Source organism: Rattus norvegicus, chromosome 3, assembly GCF_021556685.1.
Source record: "Rattus norvegicus strain SHRSP/BbbUtx chromosome 3, alternate assembly SHRSP_T2T, whole genome shotgun sequence".
Taxonomy (NCBI): domain Eukaryota; kingdom Metazoa; phylum Chordata; class Mammalia; order Rodentia; family Muridae; genus Rattus; species Rattus norvegicus.
Genome location: NC_141536.1, coordinates 113,757,463 through 113,775,714, shown reverse-complemented (window position 1 = coordinate 113,775,714; position 18,252 = coordinate 113,757,463). Strand labels below are relative to the sequence as shown.

The following is an 18,252-nucleotide window of genomic DNA, read 5'->3' as shown; positions in this document are numbered from 1 at the left end:
TTGCAGGTGAGCCTGTCACAGTATATCGTCTGGAGGAGAGTTCTCCCAGTATACTGAATAACAGCATGTCTTCTTGGTCTCAGCTAGGCCTCTGTGCCAAAATTGAGTTTTTAAGTAAAGAGGAAATGGGAGGCGGTTTACGAAGAGCAGTCAAAGTGCTGTGTACCTGGTCAGAGCACGATGTCCTGAGATCAGGGCACCTTTATATCATTAAGTCGTTTCTTCCAGAGGTGATAAACACATGGTCAAGCATTTATAAAGAAGACACAGTTCTGCATCTCTGTCTCAGAGTAAGTGTCAGTGAACTGTGACTGTAGCTGTGACCTGAGTGGAAGTGTGAATTAACCAAATGGACTCTTACTGACCAAGGCCTCCCCTTCTCTGTAGGAAATACAACAACAGAGAGCAGCACAGAAGCTCACATTTGCCTTTAATCAGATGAAACCCAAATCCATACCATATTCTCCAAGGTAAATGTCTACATTTGGTGGGAACGTATATTATTTAAGTATTTATTGCCACTCATTGTTGCTCTTGTCTTTATTGTATGTGCTGCTGATCAGTTAGAGTCTCACTAACACCCCCGGTGGGACCTGACTTTTTTGTAAGGTTCCTGGAAGTTTTCCTGCTATACTGCCATTCAGCAGGGCAGTGGTTTGCTGTAGAAGAATGCATGACTGGGGAATTTAGGAAATACAACAATAATAATGGTGATGAAATCATTCCAACCAACACTCTGGAAGAGATCATGCTAGCCTTCAGCCACTGGACCTATGAGTACACCAGAGGGGAGTTGCTGGTACTTGACTTACAAGGTAAAATCTATTACCAATTGAATTACTGAGGTGAAGTTATGTGGTGGGTTCTTACCTATTTATTCATCATGTATTACACATGATACACAGATAGATATCTGCTAATTTAAAGTCTTGTGCTGACAGAAAGTGTAAAATGAGTTATTTACAGTCATAACAGTATAGTCATTGGGGTTTTGAATAATGAGATTGGTTGTCTTTCCTTTTATTAAGATACAGTTTTACTATTCATCCCAAGCTGGCCTGATCCTTTTGACCTTCATGTCTGAGTTTCCCGAGTGCTGTTACTAAAGGGACGTGTCACCACACCTAGCCTGGCTTTCTTAATAGTTGGGGTGATACATGTTCATGTGAAATCTATTTCAATATTCTTAGGTGTCCCAGTTTTTAGTATTTCATAGGTATAAAATTATTTTTTACCAAAGCCATAATGAGTGTCTTTGTTTTTTGCTTTATGTTATCTCTCACTAAACTATCCAAAAATAAATTAGTAGCTTAAAACAGCAACTGCTTAACGCATGGCTTCCAGAAACCTGAGGAGGTCAGAAGAGGACAGCAGATCCCCTGGAACTGCAGTTCTTATAATAACCCCTGGAGTCCAGGCAGTTGTGAGCCTCCATGTGGGTACTGGGAAGACAGTAAGTGCTCTTACAGTCTGAGCATTCCTTTTTTTTTTTTTTTTTTTCAGTTACTACTGTACTTTAATGTGTTCAACCAAATCACCATATTACAAAAATAGCAAGCTGCCATAATAAAAAATAAGGCTCCTCTATCCAGCACCAGATAGCATCATTTTACTTTCAAGCCTAGAAATTGCACACTTGTATATAAACCAACCGAAGATGAGGATTGAGAGTTCATCTTGGTGGATTTTTCCTTTGATGAATATGAAGTGTCCTTCCTTATCTTTTTTGATGACTTTTAATTGAAAATTGATTTTATTTGATATTAGAATGGCTACTCCAGCTTGCTTCTTCTGACCATTTGCTTGGAAAGTTGTTTTCCAGCCTTTCACTCTGAGGTAGTGTCTGTCTTTGTCTCTGAGGTGTGTTTCCTGTAGGCAGCAGAATGCAGGGTCCTCATTGCGTATCCAGTTTGTTAATCTATGTCTTTTTATTGGGGAGTTGAGGCCATTGATATTGAGAGATATTAAGGAATAGTGATTATTGCTTCCTGTTATATTCATATTTGGATGTGAGGTTATGTTTGTGTGCTTTCATTCTCCTTGTTTTGTTGCCAAGACGATTAGTTTCTTGCTTCTTCTAGGGTATAGCTTGCCTCCTTATGTTGGGCTTTACCCTTTATTATCCTTTGTAGTGCTGGATTTGTAGAAAGATATTGTGTAAATTTGGTTTTGTCATGGAATATCTTGGTTTCTCCATCTATGTTAATTGAGAGTTTTGCAGGATACAGTAACCTGGGCTGGCATTTGTGTTCTCTTAGGGTCTGTATGACATCTGTCCAGGATCTTCTGGCCTTCATAGTTTCTGGCGAAAAGTCTGGTGTGATTCTGATAGGTCTGCCTTTATATGTTACTTGACCTTTTTCCCTTACTGCTTTTAATATTCTTTCTTTATTTTGTGCGTTTGGTGTTTTGACAATTATGTGACGGGAGGTGTTTCTTTTCTGGTCCAATCTATTTGGAGTTCTGTAGGCTTCTTGTATGCCTATGGGTATCTCTTTTTTTAGGTTAGGGAAGTTTTCTTCTATGATTTTGTTGAAGATATTTACTGGTCCTTTGAGCTGGGAGTCTTCACTCTCTTCTATACCTATTATCCTTAGGTTTGATCTTCTCATTGAGTCCTGGATTTCCTGTATGTTTTGGACCAGTAGCTTTTTCCGCTTTACATTATCTTTGACAGTTGAGTCAATGATTTCTATGGAATCTTCTGCTCCCGAGATTCTCTCTTCCATCTCTTGTATTTTGTTGGTGAAGCTTGTATCTACAGCTCCTTGTCTTTTCTTTTGATTTTCTATGTCCAGGGTTGTTTCCATGTGTTCTTTCTTGATTGCTTCTATTTCCATTTTTAATTCCTTCAACTGTTTGATTGTGTTTTCCTGGAATTCTTTCAGGGATTTTTGCGATTCCTCTCTGTAGGCTTCTACTTGTTCTCTAAGGGAGTTCTTTATGTCTTTCTTGAAGTCCTCCAGCATCATGATCAAATATGATTTTGAAACTAGATCTTGCTTTTCTGGTGTGTTTGGATATTCAGTGTTTGCTTTGGTGGGAGAATTGGGCTCCGATGATGCCATGTAGTCTTGGTTTCTGTTGCTTGGGTTCCTGCGCTTGCCTCTCGCCATCAGATTATCTCTAGTGTTACTTTGTTCTGCTATTTCTGACCGTGGCTAGACTGTCCTATAAGCCTGTGTGTCAGGAGTGCTGTAGACCTGTTTTCCTGTTTTCTTTCAGCCAGTTATGGGGACAGAGTGTTCTGCTTTCGGGCGTGTAGTTTTTCCTCTCTACAGGTCTTCAGCTGTTCCTGTGGGCCTGTGTCTTGAGTTCACCAGGCAGGTTTCTTGCAGGGGAAAAGTTGGTCCTACCTGTGGTTCCAAGGCTCAAGTTTGCTCGTGGGGTACTGCCTAAGTCCTCTCCGCGGCGGCAGCAACCGGGAAGATCTGCGCCGCTCTTTCCGGGAGCCTCCGTGCACCAGGGTTCCAGATGGCGTTTGGTGTTTTCCTCTGGCGTCTGGATGTGCACAGAGTGCAGTCTCTTCTGGTTTCCCAGGCGTGTCCGCCTCTCTGAAGGTTTAGCTCTCCCTCCCACGGGATTTGGGTGCAGAGAACTGTTTATCCGGTCTGTTTCCTTCAGGTTCTGGCGGTGTCTCAGGCGCAGGGATCCTGCCGCTCCTGGGCCCTCCCCTACGGGAACCCAGAGGCCTTATACAGTTGCCTCTTGGGCCAGGGATGTGGGCAGGGGTGGGCAGTGTTGGTGGTCTCCTCCGCTCTGCAGCCTCAGGAGTGCCCACCTGATCAGGCGGTGAGGTCTCTCTCCCACGGGGTTTGGGAGCAGAGAGCTGCTGCGGACCGGGATCCGCGGGTGTGGGACTTCCGGTAAACACAGGAAGTCCTGAGCATTCCTTTAACCCATGCTTCCAGAGTTTAGATAGACTGTGATGGGGAAAGCTCATCTCTGTTGTCCTTTCTGAGGGCTTGAATTGCTGAAGACATTGGATAGTTTAATTGGAATTAAATATCTTTGATCTCAGTTTACCACCTATCTGCGTGACTAAATGGGGTTTCCTATATTAGGATTTTAGTAGTTGGACCTCTTGCTTGGCAGCTGCTTTTCCCAAGAGAAAAAGCTCAGACCCTTTCCCCTGCCCTGGTTTTTTGTTTTTGAGACAGATTCACAGTGTATCCTTGTATCCTTGGCTGACGTGGAACTCACTGAGTAGAGCAGGCTAATGTACAAACTCAAAGTCACAAATCCCCCTCCTCCTCCTTCAGGAGTGCTGGGATTAAAAGTGTGAGCCAACACACCTAGTGGTAAAAAGCTAACGCAAGGGCTTGTTCCAGATTCTCTCCACCTGGTCTCCCCTCACATGTGATTTTTACATGCTAGGCAGGCACTGCACTACATTGCCTGCTGTATCACTGAATCTGAGGTATTGGGTAAATGTGTGGCATGGAGGTACATGATGAATGTCTGCATGGGTAGACCTTCACTCCAGTTTTAATTTCTATAGACAGAGCTGTTGCTGCTCTCTTTTCTGTCAGTGAGCTCCTAAATTGGCTTAATTGAGAGATTAGTACATTTCTATTAATATTGTGATTAAGAATGATGGCTATAAAATCTCTCCAAACCTTTTTTTTCTTTTTCCTTTTTTCTTTTTTTCGGAGCTGGGGACCGAACCCAGGGCCTTGCGCTCACTAAACAAGCGCTGTACCGCTGAGCTAAATCCCCAACCCCTCTCCAAACCTTTTTATCATGTGAACATACACATTTATATTACCTGCATAACACATGTCTTTTTTATGTGTGCATTTATAGGTGTGGGAGAAAACTTGACTGACCCATCTGTGATAAAAGCTGAAGAGAAAAGGTAGTAAGATTTAACTGTTTTGTTGTGGCATGGTTTGCTCTTTTAAACTCCACATTTCCACTTATTTAAACTTTAACTCCCTTCTTTGCTTGCCAATTCTGCAGATCCTGCGACATGGTTTTTGGCCCTGCCAATTTAGGAGAAGATGCAATAAAAAACTTCAGAGCCAAACATCACTGTAATTCTTGCTGTCGAAAGCTTAAACTTCCAGGTAAAAATTTTCACTCCTTAATATTTATTATTATTATTATATATTTGCCATCGTGGCTAGCTTAAAGGATTTTAATCCATATGCTGTAAATGGTGCTTACTATAAATAAGGCCAGAGGTACCAAAAGGTTTGGGTAATTGATCTGGAATTCATAAGTACACATGAACTCTTCTTCCATAACTCCAGTTCCAGAGAATTTGGCTCCCTTTTCTGGTCTCTGAGGGCACTAGACACACATGACAAGCATACATAAATGCAAACAAAACACACACCTAGAAAAATAAACAGGGCTTAGAGGGAGAAAATTATTTTAATTTTACTTAATTTTTTTTTCTTTTCTTTTTTTCGGAACTGGGGACCGAACCCAGGGCCTTGGGCTTGCTAGGCAAGCGCTCTACCACTGAGCTAAATCCCCAACCCCTACTTAAATTTTTTTTTAAATGTCAGTTTATTTTTTAAAGCTGTTAACTATATTTTTATACTTTGATTAAATTGAGAATTTTTTTTTCTTTGTTTCTTAAAAATGTTCATTTTGGTGGGCATAGTTAAACATGCCTTTACCCAGCATTCAGGAAACAGAGTCTGTGTATATCTGAATTTTAAGGCCAGCCTGGATTACATAGGGAATTCTAGGTTATTCAAGACCACATAAACTCTCTTTCTCAAAATGGGGCTGGGGGTGTATTAATTCTTTGAGAGTTCTACACAGTGACTTTTTTTTTTTTTATTAACTTGAGTATTTCTTATATACATTTCAAGTGTTATTCCCTTTCCCGGTTTCCGGGCAAACATCCCCCTCCCCCCTACACAGTGACTTTTGATCATATTCACTGTCATACCTCCCAGTTCACCTGTGTGTCCTCTTTCTTTTTTCTTAAACCCATCAAGGCCATTTGTACTACCCATATATTCCTGGATGTGTTCATTACCTCTGGGGCTCTTAGTCTTCTAGCCCTCCTTCCCCAATGTGTTTGTCTGTTCTCTTCATGTTTAGTTTTTTTTGTTTGGTTTGGTTTGGTTTGGGTTTTTTTGTTGTTGTTGTTGTTGTTTTTGTTTCGTTTTGTTTTGTTTTTGTCATTCAGGATCCTCACTCCCCTGTCAGGTGTTTAACTGTTAGAGTTAATTCCCACTTTCTTCACTCAAATGATGGTGTTTTTTTTGTTTTGTTTTGGTTTTTTTTTTTTTTTTTCTGTACAAAAACATTTTAGTTTCATGAAGTCTGTTTACTAATTGTTGATCTTAAATGTCTACATGGCTAGGATCCTGTTGAGAAAGTCCTTTCATAGTCCTTTCATGTACTAATGAATTTAAGCCCAACTGTACCCTTTATCTGATTCAGCACATCAGCTCTTATGTTGTGTTCCTTGGTCCATTTGGAGTTGAGTTTTGTGATGGATGAGACATAAGTATCAAATTTCATTCTTCTACATGTAGCTACCCAGTTTGTAAAGCACATCTGTTAAATGTGCCCTCTTCCCTTCAGTATTTTGTTGGCCTCTTTCAGGTGGCTATAGGAGCGTGCACTTACACGTGTGAACCCTCAGCTCTAGAACACTGTTCCCTTTACAATAGCTCTGTAGTATCTCTTGAAATCTGGATGGTAATTTTTTTTTTAATGATCATGAAAAAAAAAAAAACAAGAAAAAGAGTTTTGGCTAATTATTTCTTTCCATGTGAAATTTAAGATTCTTTTTCAATTTCTGTCAAGAATTGTGTTGGAATTTTGATGGGATTACATTGAATCTGTAGATTGCTTTAAGTGGAATAGCCATTTTCACAATCTTTTTTTTTTAATTCACTTATTTATTTTATGTATGGGAGTACACTGTAGCTGTCTTCAGACACACCAGAAGAGGGCATCAGATCCCATTACAGATGGTTGTGAGCCACCGTGTGGTTGCTGGGAATTGAACTCAGGACCTCTGGAAGAGCAGTCAGTGCTCTTAACCACTGAGCCATCTCTCCAGCCACCCATTTTCACAATCTTAAACCATAACAGTGCATGAGCATGGGGATTTTCCATCTTGTGGTACAAGAGTGTGACTCCGTAGGCTTTACAAAAGCAGGGCCTTGTATACTGTGTTCATTAGTGTATCACAATACTTCCATGATCACAAAATTGTATACACCTTACATAGTTTGTTGCTATGTTATCACATTTACATGATTTAGATTTGTGGTCCTTATGTAATAATTATATGGAGATGTATGACTATTAAGTATGTAATTTGAGGAAATAGATCTGATACATTTAGAGGAAAATTAATGTAGAAAATGTTCTAAATTCATTTGTAAGTTTCTGACTTTTTTTTCCCCTTTTTCTCTGCTGGGGTTGTGAATATAGATCTGAAGAGGAATGACTACACACCTGATAAAATTATATTTCCTCAGGATGAGTCATCAGATCTGAATCTTCAAGCTGGAAATTCTACCAAAGAATCAGAAGCAACAAATTCTGTTCGTCTGATGTTATAGTACTGAACCATTGATCTTTGCCTACATTTCACAAAAGTGTAACTGACGTTTTTCCTTTCAGGGGGGAATTGATGGTATAGGAAGGTGTGTGCAAAATGAGCTTGCTGGCCCCACACATAGTTCAGAGGTAATGTTCTCATTGAAAAGCACCTCAAGGCTACAGATGACCGCTGGGAAATGTTAACAGTGACAGAAAGTTAGTGCTCTCGGCTTGTGAAGGACCTGAAGCTTTGCTGTTGAGGGTGGTGATTCTCTGTCACTTGGTGCAGTACCATTAACCAAAGTCAAGTGTCTTCAGATTTTATTGGCTGCTCAGTTACAGCCATTCAGCTAAAGAATCTAAATTATGCAGCTTTTCGGTTAAGTGGCTGAAGTCTTCCTCAGTTTGTGCTCTCTGATAATGATGTTAGCTCTCAACTAGATATTTGTGGTCACAGGAAAACTATTCCTTACAATTTTGCTTCACAGGCATGTTACAAAGCCTGCACTAAAAACCATTTGTCTTCCCTCCCTCCCTCTCTTTTTCCTGTAGTGTAGAGGATCAAATCCAGGGCCTCATGAAGACCATTTTCTAAGAAACATTTTAAGAATCAACTTTAGAGTCTTTGTTTATGGATACAGCCAGTTTTTGTTAAACAAAACTGAATTGTGCAAAAGGGTTTTTTTTTTTAACATTTATCAATGTTAAGTAAAAGAAAGCCATGATAAATAAGGATTAACTCACTGTTCAGTGGGTGTTCCCTGTGAGGAAGGTTGCAGTTGTAACAGCCTGCAGCTGCATACATCCCCAAAGATTTACAGACTTAGTGTATCAAATCAGAGTGTCATGTGAACTCTCACATTTAAAATTCTATAGGAATGTGTCAATGTGAATTCTATGTCTGGTACTTATTTAAGAAATCAGTTGTTGGATTATCCTTATATAGTATAGGGAGATCACAATACAACTTTATGCCAATAAAATAACTTAATTGCCCAGATATTTTTGCATATTTAGCAACAAGAAAAGCTTATCATTTGACTCAAGTTTTATGCTTTCTCTTTCTTTTCATTTCCTAGGTACTAATTTTAATTTTTATTTGGAAGGGAGCAGTGTAAAGCTTATTTGTATTCAATAGTGTATCTCATAGATACAGACAAGGCCGCAGAGATAAGCTGTTAAATAGTGTTTAAAGTTGATGTGGAGAGAAAAGGTGTATTACTTAAAGATACTATACCATATATGTTTTGTATATCATTAAATCTTTAAAAGAAATTAAATTTATTCTTGTTTACAGATGTTTAATGAGTTATTCATTCTGAGATGTATGGTTTGTCAGCGTCAGTGTGTGTGGTTGTGTGTGTGTGGCTGTGCGTGTGTGTGTGTGTGTGTGTGTGTGTGTGTGTATGGCTGTGCGTGCGTGCGTGCGTGTGTGTGTGTGTGGCATGCAATGGATTATGTTTGGAGGTCAAAAAACAACTTCAGGTGTCAGTCCTCTCACCTTAAGAATACATTTTTCTCACACTTATTTATTTTGGCTGGGAGTCGTACACTTCTTGTGGTATACATGTGGTCAGAGCACTACTTGCAAGAGTCTGTTTTCTCCTTTCCACCGCGTAGGTTCCAGGGATTAAAATCAAGTCATCAGGGTTGGCAGCAAGCATTCCCTGCTAAGCCATCTTGCTAGCCGCTTCAACCTTATTTTGATAGGGCTCTTGTCTCAGCACTGTGTGCACAAGCTTGCTGACCTTGTGTCTAGGGGTTCTTCTGCCTTTTCCTTCCGTCTCTCCACAGGAAGCTTCGGGATTGCACTGCTACTGCTCTCATCTCGGTTCTGGCCATCTAAACTCCGAGCTTTCAGTGGCCAACTTCCCTCCTTCTCCCATGTGGATCCTGGGACTGAATTCAGGTCATTGGGTTAAGTGGCAAGCGCCTTTACCCATTATGTCATGTCTTCTTTTGTTTTTAATCTCCAGCTAATCAAAAAAATGGTTCATGTTTAATTTTACATTATTTTTACAAAATAATTTAGAACTTAATTCTTAGGGCTGGAGAGATGACTCAGTGGTTAAGAACTCTGGTTGCTCTTCAGAGGACCCACCTACTTGTCAGCTCATAACTGTTCATAACTCAGTTCCAGGGGATCCAATACCCTCACACAGACATACATGCAGGCAAAATATCAGAGCACATAAAAAGTTAATTATTTTTTAAGTGCTACATATTTTTAAGCACTTTATGTACTTAAGCCATATTATAGTCCTGTAAAATATTAGTCCGTTCTATAGGTGAAAGAAATCAAGGTTACTACAGATACTTTTAGTATGTAGCTATATTAGGATTCAAACCCAGACGTGCTGGTTTTTCCATTCTTTTAAGCAGTGTTCAATATTGGCTGTCAAGCAGTGATCATTGATGCTTACCTTTAATTTTACTTAAATTTTACTTACTTTTAACTTTGAGACAATTTAGAATCACTTGGAAAGAGTTTCAGTTGAAGAACGAATCTAGATCAGGTTGGCCTCTGGGCATTCTGGGTGGGATTCTTAACTGATATGGAGGGAGGTTCCTGGGGAGGACTGGGCAGTCCTGGTTTGGGGCTCTGGACTGTGCAAGAGTGGGAGGGCGGCCTGAGTGCAGGGCGGCCAGATGGGGTGCTGTAGTCAGTCCTTTGCTTCACCGTAGATGTGCTGACTAACTGGAGCCCTTCCTGCTTCTGTAGCTTCCCGGAAATGCTGAGTGGGGATCTGCATTAGTACACCAGATACACCCTTCCTTTCCTAACTTGCATTTTGTCCAGAAATTTTATCACAGCAACAAAAATGAATTTACTCAGATTCATTTCCTTAGACCTTTTTGATGTTATTGTTGTTTATTCTGGAGAATTACCTGTAAATGATACTTTTTATCTCAAACAAGTATTGCCTTTGATTGAAGAATCAAGTGCTGTATCCTGACCATCAAAGGCATCAGGCACACAAATACTGCAAACACTCCATTAACACAATACCTAATTTTTTTTTTTATTAACTTGAGTATTTATTTACATTTCGAATGTTATTCCCTTTCCCGGTTTCCGGGCAAACATCCCCCTAATCCCTCCCCCTCCTCTTCTTAATGGGTGTTCCCCTCCCCATCCTCCCCCCGTTGCCGCCCTCCCCCCAACAATCACGTTCACTGGGGGTTCAGTCTTAGCAGGACCCAGGGCTTCCCCTTACACTGATGATCTTACTAGGATATTCATTGCTACCTATGGGGTCAGAGTCCAGGGTCAGTCCATGTATAGTCTTTAGGTAGTGGCTTAGTCCCTGGAAGCTCTGGTTGCTTGGCATTGTTGTACATATGGGGTCTCGAGCCCCTTCAAGCTCTTCCAGTTCTTTCTCTGATTCCTTCAACAGGGGTCCTATTCTCAGTTCAGTGGTTTGCTGCTGGCATTCGCCTCTGTATTTGCTGTATTCTGGCTGTGTCTCTCAGGAGCGATCTACATCCGTTTCCTGTCAGCCTGCACTTCTTTGCTTCATCCATCTTGTCTAATTGGGTGGCTGTATATGTATGGGCCACATGTGGGGCAGGCTCTGAATGAGTGTTTCTTCTGTGTCTGTTTGTTTTTGGGTTTTTTTGGTTCTTTTTTTCGGAGCTGGGGACCGAACCCAGGGCCTTGCTCTTCCTAGGCAAGCGCTCTACCACTGAGCTAAATCCCCAACCCCTCTTGTTCCCCTTTTAAAGAAGGAGTGAAGCATTCACATTTTGATCATCCGTCTTGAGTTTCATGTTGAAAGACCCTCACTCAAGTCTCGTGATGACGCGACCCCCCCCCCCCCAAGAACTCACACAAGACCGTCCTTCTTGTAATCACATGAGGTTTATCGATAGCAACCAGTGCACTGGGGTCGAAACTCGCATCCCACGCAGGGGCAGTGGAGTTCGACCCCGAGAGGCTGGGAGAAGAGGTATTTAAAGGGAGAAACCACAACCCGAGGGGGCAGGGATGGCGTCATTGGAAAGTGTGTAGAATAACAGTGAAAAATCACAAGGAAGAACTCTCTGTCCCCCAAGATTGTTTCTTAGGAGAAGCTGTCTTCTACTTCTCAGATTGTTTAACTTCATGGTCCGCTAGTTTGTTTCCTGCTTCTCAAGATTGTTCTCTAAGATTTATGGTCAGCTAGTTTTTGGGAGAAAGCTGTTGAGCTGGCCAATGTAATTATCCATTCTATAGCCCTAGGAGAGGCTTCTTGGAACATACAATTCTGGGGCTTAACCTTTTTTTTTTTTTTTCTGCTCTAAACTTTGTGTCTAGGGGGGCAACTTTAAAACTTTTACCTTTTATTGTGTTCTATGCATCTAGGGTAATTCAAGCATTTGGGCTAATAGCCACTTATTAATGAGTGCATACCATGTGTGTTTTTCTATGATTGGGTTACCTCACTCAGGATGATATTTTCCAGTTCCAACTATGTGTCTATGAATTTCATAAAGTCGTTGTTTTTGATAGCTGAGTAATATTCCATTGTGTAGATGTACCACATTTTCTGTATCCATTCCTCTGTTGAAGGGCATCTGGGTTCTTTCCATATTCTGGCTATTATAAATAAGGCTGCTATGAACATAGTGGAGCACGTGTCTTTTTTTATATGTTGGGGCATCTTGTGGGTATATGCCCAAGAGAGGTATAGCTGGATCCTCAGGCAGTTCAATGTCCAATTTTCTGAGGAACCTCCAGACTGATTTCCAGAATGGTTGTACCAGTCTGCAATCCCACCAACAATGGAGGAGTGTTCCTCTTTCTCCACATCCTCGCCAGCATCTGCTGTCACCTGAGTTTTTGATCTTAGCCATTCTCACTGGTGTGAGGTAGAATCTCAGGGTTGTTTTGATTTGCATTTCCCTTATGACTAAAGATGTTGAACATTTCTTTAGGTGTTTCTCAGCCATTCGGCATTCTTCAGCTGTGAATTCTTTGTTTAGCTCTGAACCCCATTTTTTACTAGGGTTATTTGTCTCCCTGCGGTCTAACTTCTTGAGTTCTTTGTATATTTTGGATATAAGGCCTCTATCTGTTGTAGGATTGGTAAAGATCTTTTCCCAATCTGTTGGTTGCCGTTTTGTCCTAACCACAGTGTCCTTTGCCTTACAGAAGCTTTGCAGTTTTATGAGATCCCATTTGTCGATTCTTGATCTTAGAGCATAAGCCATTGGTGTTTTGTTCAGGAATTTTTTTCCAGTGCCCATGTGTTCCAGATGCTTCCCTAGTTTTTCTTCTATTAGTTTGAGTGTGTCTGGTTTGATGTGGAGGTCCTTGATCCACTTGGACTTAAGCTTAACACAATACCTAATAATGACATGGAACGTGTTTAGTGAGGTAAGAATTCCTCTGCCGCTGCCGCTGCCGCTGCCGCTGCCGCCAGCACCATTTGACATCTTTCGTGTCCACCCAGACTCAGTTTTAACTGGAAATTGTCACAGAGTGGGATACAGAGCCAAACAGTGCAGCCTACACTTTAATGTGAATGTGACCTACAAGCAAGGGACATTTCTAATAAAGGTGGTCATTCTGTCCCTGGGAAAAAGAAATTCCTATAGCTGTTCATTGCTTAGAGGTATGGTAGAAGCTGGGCAGTGGTGGCACACACCTTTAATCCTAGCACTTGGGAGGCAGAGGCAGGTAGGTCTCTGAGTTTGGGGCCAGCCTGGTCTACAGAGTTCCTGGATGAAACTCTGCCTTGAACTCCCACCCGCCAGAAGTATACTAGAAAAGCTATTGGCAGTGTGGAGACTTCTTTTTTTCTTTTACTGCAACTTAGCTATCACACAGTGTGTTGGAAGACCCCACATTGACTGTGAGGTTTTCATTAGAATTCTAAGCTCAGCAATGTTCTGGTTGTCTGTGAACCCTTTTTTTGGTAAGCTTTTGATATGGTGTGAGGGCAGAGATTCTCTGTTAATGTGCAGCGCTCACCAGAACCAACATAGCTTTTGTGTCTTTTACCCCACAACAGGTAGCTCGCTTCTCCCTAGGGATTTGTATGTCACATACTACATACACAAGTACATGTATTAAAGCATCGTAGATACACGAGAGCATATATATCAATTGGGCATTGTGGCACGCACCTTTAATCCCAGCACTAGGGAGACAGGCAGGCTGAACTCACTGTGTAGAACACACTGTACTTGATGTGTGTTCTGGGCTGGTGAAGGTCAGAAGAGTGTTGGATTCTCTAAAAATTACACGCAGCTGTGATCTGCTTAGCTCAGGCTAGAAACTGAACTCCAATCCTCCCTGAGAGAAGCCATTGCTTTTAACTGCCGGGCCATTTCTCCAGCCCTCCGTGTTCAACTTTAAACATTTTCATTTTTCTTCAGTGTGTGGGTGTTTTGCCTGCAGTGGTGTGATCCCCAATCTAAATGGTTGGATCCTGGGAGGAGAAGCCAGGTAGGGCAGCTTGGGAGCAGAAGAAACTCAGGCACAGGCAATAAGAACAGACTCAGAAGACGAGGCTTCAGTGAGACAGCTCGTCTGATGAGGGAAGCAAAGGCTATTTAAACCTTTTGTAGGGTGAGCAGGGGCTGTGAGGTGTGAGTGTACATCCTTGGCCAGGGTCTAGGTGCTGGGGATGCATAAGGAGAAATTCCATAAGCTGCTGGACATGACTTTAAAGGGGAAAGGAAGTTAACCTGGCTATGTGCTGCATGACCTCCGGAGAGGCAAGGGTGGGGCACAGAAAGGCTCAGGGTAGGGGGAGTGACCCTACTGCAGATCTCAGGACAAGATTTCCGGGGTTTGCACACACCCCCCCTCAGGGCCTGCTACCTGGCCCCACAGCATGCCTGGCTAGAAGAGGGCTTTGGGTCCCCTGAAACTGGAGTTGTTATAGACATGTGTGAGCAGCCATGTGAGTGCTGAGAACAGAACCTCTGTACTGCAGAAAAATAGCCAGTGCTCTCAACCACCGAGTCATCTCTCCAACCCTGATTTATTTTTAATATTTACATGTGTAGAAAATGTGTATGTAGAACTCATAGGTCAGACTAAGGCACGGCCCCAGGAGCCATCTACCTTGTTTTTTTTTTAAAACACGGTCTGTGAGCTCACCAAGTAGACTAGATTGCTATCCCAGGGATCTTAATAATGTATCTGCTTCCTCAACACAGAGATTACATGCACTTGTCATCACACCAGATCCTCATAATTGTCGGACAAGTACGTCACCAACTTAAGCCATCTCCCAGAACTCATCATCTCATAACAATCGAAGGCATTTTATGGTTAACCTTTAAAAGTAAAACTAGGAAAAAGATTTGGTAGAGCTTTTGACTGGCATGCAGGCTGTCCAAAAAGACAATTCATGCAACTATAAAAGTATCCTTGTAAGAAATCTCAATTGGGGGGCTGGAGAAATGGCTCAGCGGTTAAGAGCTCCGACTGCTCTTCCAGAGGTCCTGAGTTCAATTCCCAGTAACCACATGGTGGCTCACAACCATCTGTAATGAGATCTGGTGTGTATGAAGACAGCTACAGTGTACTTGTATACATTAAATAAATAAATCTTTAAAAAAAAAAAAAGAAATCTCAATTGGGCTGGAGCAATGGCTCAGTGGTTAAGGGCACTGACTGCTGTTTTAGAGGATCTATCTGGTTTGATAGCCAGCACCGACATGGTGGCTCACACCCACCTGTAACTCCAGACCCAGGGGATCCTCAGGTGGTGCACACCCAGACAAAATGCTGGCACACAAACTCTGTGTGCGTGTGCGTGTGTGTGTGTGTGTGTGTGTGTGTGTGTGTGTGTGTGTGTGTTTAAAAGAGAGCACCGGTTGCTCTTCCAAAGGATCCAGGGTTGGTTCACAGCCACCTAATACTCCAGTCATAGCATATTGGACACCCTGTTTTGGCTTTTGAGGACACCAAGAACATAGATGGTGCACATACATGCATGCCAGCAAAACACTTATACATTAGAAAAATAATAATAGAATATGCAAGAGTTGAAAAGCACAGAGCTTACCTCCAAACTGTCAAAGACGCATCAATTCTAATGTGAATATTTTAAACCTGTAATACCAGCACTCTGGAGGCAGAGGCAGAAGGATCATGAGTTCAAGGCCAGCCTGGGCTGCATACTGAGACCTTGTCTTAAGAAGGGAGGGAAGAGCTGGGGAGATGTCTTAGCAAGTAAGAGTGCTTACTGAGCAAATGGTTGCCTACTCACCGAAACTACAGTGCTGAGGGGTACAGAGATGGCGACTGGAGGTGGTAATGTTGAGGAGAGCTAAGATACGAGGCAACTAAATTGAATTATCAGGAAAACCAGAGACTCTGGGAAGCAAGTTGATGTTTGTAAGTTGACTGGCAACTGCAGGGAGCCAGGAAAACATACACAAGGCAGGTGCTTTCACCCTTGCTTCCAATGCAGCTAAATGTAATAGAAGTGTAGGTGAGGACAGCTTTTAACAAGAACCCCCCAGAGGACACCATCCTGTAAACAAAGGATAATCAGAAGGGACTGTGGTTACATCTCCAGTAACTGTGGCAGTATGCTATGCTATACCACATGAGAATTGAGAGAGCTGATGAACACTCACAGAACCCATCTAGGTCAGAGCGGCAATATTTGCAAGGTTGGCGGAGCTGCACTGCCAGACCAGGTTAACAGTCGGCAAACGTGTCAAGCTCAACAAAGCAAGTCCGAGATCACAGGGCATTTGAGAGAGACCACTCCTTATCTGAGTGGGCCAGAAGAACATGCACAGAGTATATAAACCTTCAATTGCCCTACTCCTGATGTGTGCAGAGAATCAACCAATTGTAATAGGATTCTCAGTCTGTTTGCTTGTTTGTTTGTTTGTTTGTTTGTTTGTTTTTTGAGACAGGGTTTCTCTGTAGCCCTGGCTGTACTGGGATTTGCACTGTAGACCAGGCCGGCCTTGAACTTAGAGATCCACCTGTCTCTGTCTCCCAAATGCTTTAGTTAAAGACATGCCACTAGGCTCAACTGGTGTTCTCAGTCTTTGTCCAGTTTCGACTCTAGCTCCTATAAAAAGCCCCTAAACAATGAACTCAACGTTTATTTCTCTCTTGGGACCGCCCCACCACCACTGCTCTTCCCTAGTTTCTTACTTTGATTTCTCCCAAGAAAGATTGTTTTCACCTTAGGCTTTTATTCATCACAGTTGTGAGAGATTTCAGAGCCACAGCCCTGCGTTAACTTTCACTGGCTGCTTAGACTCTGGAAACCCAAGTCTCTGGCTCACAGATATCTGGATGGAGAAAGGTCTCAATGATCTCAAAATTGCATCATATTGAAAATTATTGGGCTGGAGAGATGGCTCAGTGGCTAAGAGCACTGTCTGTTCTTCCAGAGGTCCCAAGTTCAAATCCCAGCAACCACGTGGTGGCTCACAACCATCTATAATGAGATCTGATGCCCTCTTCTGGTGTGTCCCTGTGTACTTATATATAATAATAAATAATTTTCTTTAAAAAGACTTTTAAAAATTATTTTAAGTATGGGTAAACCTCACTCTCCTCAATTTCACAGTGTGGTCTCTTACTAGAGAGCATTTCTCCTTGGTCCTTGTCTTCTTGAAGGAAATAATTCAGCTATGATGCAGACAGTTGAAGCATAAATTTATCATCCCAGGGAGACTGAGGTGGGTGGGCCGGCTGAACAGGGAGGGTCAGCTCACTGGGGACGTTTACAAGGTTTTATCACTACCTGTGACATGGGTTTCATATTCATAGCGGTGAAGTGAACCACTTACCTCCAAAGTCATTGCATCTGATCTCTCCTTTTATTAAAACATTTTCTGTGATATTCGAGAAAAGCCTACAGGAGGAGGGCTCTCAGCCCCTAATGCGAAGGACAAAGGACTGCGCAGACTGCAAAGGGCGGTACAGACTTGGAATTGTGACGCAGTCCTGCTTGTACCCAGGCGACCAGGAAGTGCCTGGCGCGTTAATCCCGATCCAGCAGGAAGAACGGAAGTTGCAACCTCAAGGATGTTTAAGCACAGGAGTATTCTCAACATAGCAGCTTCTGTTGTTATAGCACACGGAACCCCTTGCCTCCCAGCCTCCCCAGGAGAGGTGAAGTAGATTAGCATCATGAAAGTCCACTATATAACACCCAGAGCTAAAAAACCAAGGCGTTTGGAATAATATGGTCGCCCTCAGTACTCAACTATAGCTTAACGTGAATATGTGAGAAAGAATGTAGACTACGCTTTCATATTGTCAAAATATTTGGGGTTGGGGATTTAGCTCAGAGGTAGAGCGCTTGCCTAACAACCGCAAGGCCCTGGGTTCGGTCCCCAGCTCTGAAAAATAGAAAAATAGAAAAGAAAAATATTTAAAGTACGTGGAGGTAGATTTTAAAAGTGCTGCACAACTTCAAGATAACTAGAAAGAAACGTGTAAGAGGGGCAGATTCAATCAAGCCACCAACGAGAGAAGGAAAAATTAAGAAGAAGCCCCCTTAGTTTCCTGTGAGTTGTGTGAGGTGAGGGCACACTGTGGGCAGTGGTGACCTGATGTGCAACTGAGGCATGAATGTCGCGTGCTCGGCAGTGGGAACACAGCTGGCATTGAGCATTGATGAGACAGGAGCTATACTAGGGCTGGCAGAATCTAGGTGTCTCCCAGTTAGAGTTAGTCTGAATGGGAAGGGAAAATAAATCTAGAAAGGTTGTGATTATTGGTGTGAATTCTGATTCACATACATGCAACAC

At 42.2% G+C, this 18,252-nt stretch overlaps 1 protein-coding gene across 4 annotated transcripts in view; it reads left to right on the top strand.

Moving 5' to 3' along the window:
* Trpm7 (transient receptor potential cation channel, subfamily M, member 7) overlaps positions 1 to 8,822 on the top strand; it is a 90,948-nt gene extending 82,126 nt beyond the window's left edge. For 3 of the 4 annotated variants that reach the window (XM_087654380.1, XM_087654382.1, XM_087654381.1), the window contains 6 exons: positions 7 to 290; positions 388 to 470; positions 610 to 815; positions 4,807 to 4,858; positions 4,963 to 5,069; positions 7,414 to 8,818. In XM_087654380.1, the coding sequence (XP_087510506.1) occupies positions 7 to 290; positions 388 to 470; positions 610 to 815; positions 4,807 to 4,858; positions 4,963 to 5,069; positions 7,414 to 7,544 (863 nt within the window). In that variant the 3' untranslated portion in view covers positions 7,545 to 8,818. 4 annotated transcript variants of the gene reach the window in all.
* The last annotated feature ends 9,430 nt before the right edge of the window (positions 8,823 to 18,252 follow it).